Consider the following 1,332-nt stretch of genomic DNA (forward strand, 5'->3'; position numbering starts at 1 on the left):
GCGCCCCCCCCCCCCCCGGGGGGGGGGGCGCCCCCCCGCCGGTCCTCACCTCACGGAAGGGCACAATGACGGTGGTGGGGACGCCGGAGGCAGGGTTGGCATCAGAGAAGTGCTCCAGGAGGATGCCATTGCCCTGCAGCAGGACATCAGGCCGGCGCAGCAAAGGTTGGGCGCCCGCTGGTGCCCGGTGCGTCACCGTGTACCGCAGCTCACCACCGTACGATGTCACCTGCGGGGTGGGGTGCAGCAAGGCTCAGCCAGGCTTGGGGATGTCCACCACGTCCCCCTACCAGCCCCAGCACTGGCACCTTGTCCCCAGCGAAGGGCGCGGGCAGCACCCAGTAGTAAACGTCACGGGGCAGCGCCTGGAAGCCAGCGAAGAGCAGCTCCCGCGGGGATGTGAAGCGGGCGCCGTCGCCCACCGTCTGCGTGCCGGCCAGGTTGGCCAGGCTGAGTGGTGGCGTCTCCTCAGCAGTGAGGAGGACCTGGAAAGAGAGTGGGAAGGGGCTTGGTGCTGGGCATGGCACAGCATGGCGTAGAGCAACACGGCGCTACGTGGCATGGCGCAGCATGGCGCAGCATGGCACAGCGTGTTACAGCCCGGCACGATGTGGCACAGCATGACACAGCATGGCATGGCAAAACATGGCACAATGTGGCACAGCATGACATGGCATGGGACAGCATGGCACGATGTGGCACAGCATGACACAGCATGGCATGGCAAAACATGGCACAATGTGGCACAGCATGACATGGCATGGGACAGCGTGGCACAACGTGGCACGGCATGACACAGCATGGCATGGCAAAGCATGGCACAACATGGCACAGGATGACACAGAATGGCATGGCGAGGCATGGCACGACATGGCACAGCATGACATGGAATGGGACAGCACAGCACAACGTGGCATGGCACAGCATGGCATGGCACTACATGGCACAGCGCAACACAGCATGGCATGGTAAACCATGGCACTACATTGCATAGTATGGCACAACATGGCACAGCATGGCATAGCATGGCATATAATGGCACGGCACAGCACAACATGGCATGGCACAACATGATGTGGCACGGCATGGCACTACATGGTACGACATGGCATGACACGGCATACTCGATATGACATAGCATGGCACCAAATGGCCCCAAATGGCCCAATATGGCCTGGCCCGGCCCGGTGGGGGTACCTGGTGGCGGCTCCACGCGGAGCTGGCGCAGTGCCGCGAGACACCCATGCAGAAGCACTGCAGGCAGCCCTCAGGGTTGGCTGCGCTCAGGTGGAAGGTGCCGGAGGCGCAGGCGTCGCACAGCCGCCCCCGCAC

The 1,332-nt window shown here is 63.2% G+C and overlaps 1 protein-coding gene across 1 annotated transcript in view; it reads right to left on the reverse strand.

The window, feature by feature from the left end:
• The window catches only part of HSPG2 (heparan sulfate proteoglycan 2), a 39,123-nt gene that overhangs the window by 26,935 nt on the left and 10,856 nt on the right, over positions 1-1,332 (reverse strand). The window contains 3 exon segments of the mRNA XM_035901879.1: positions 55-229; positions 309-485; positions 1,198-1,326. Of these exon segments, the coding sequence (XP_035757772.1) occupies positions 55-229; positions 309-485; positions 1,198-1,326 (481 nt within the window).

The sequence above is a fragment of the Egretta garzetta genome, unplaced genomic scaffold (assembly GCF_000687185.1).
Source record: "Egretta garzetta isolate BGI_Z169 unplaced genomic scaffold, ASM68718v1 scaffold69, whole genome shotgun sequence".
NCBI lineage: Eukaryota > Metazoa > Chordata > Aves > Pelecaniformes > Ardeidae > Egretta > Egretta garzetta.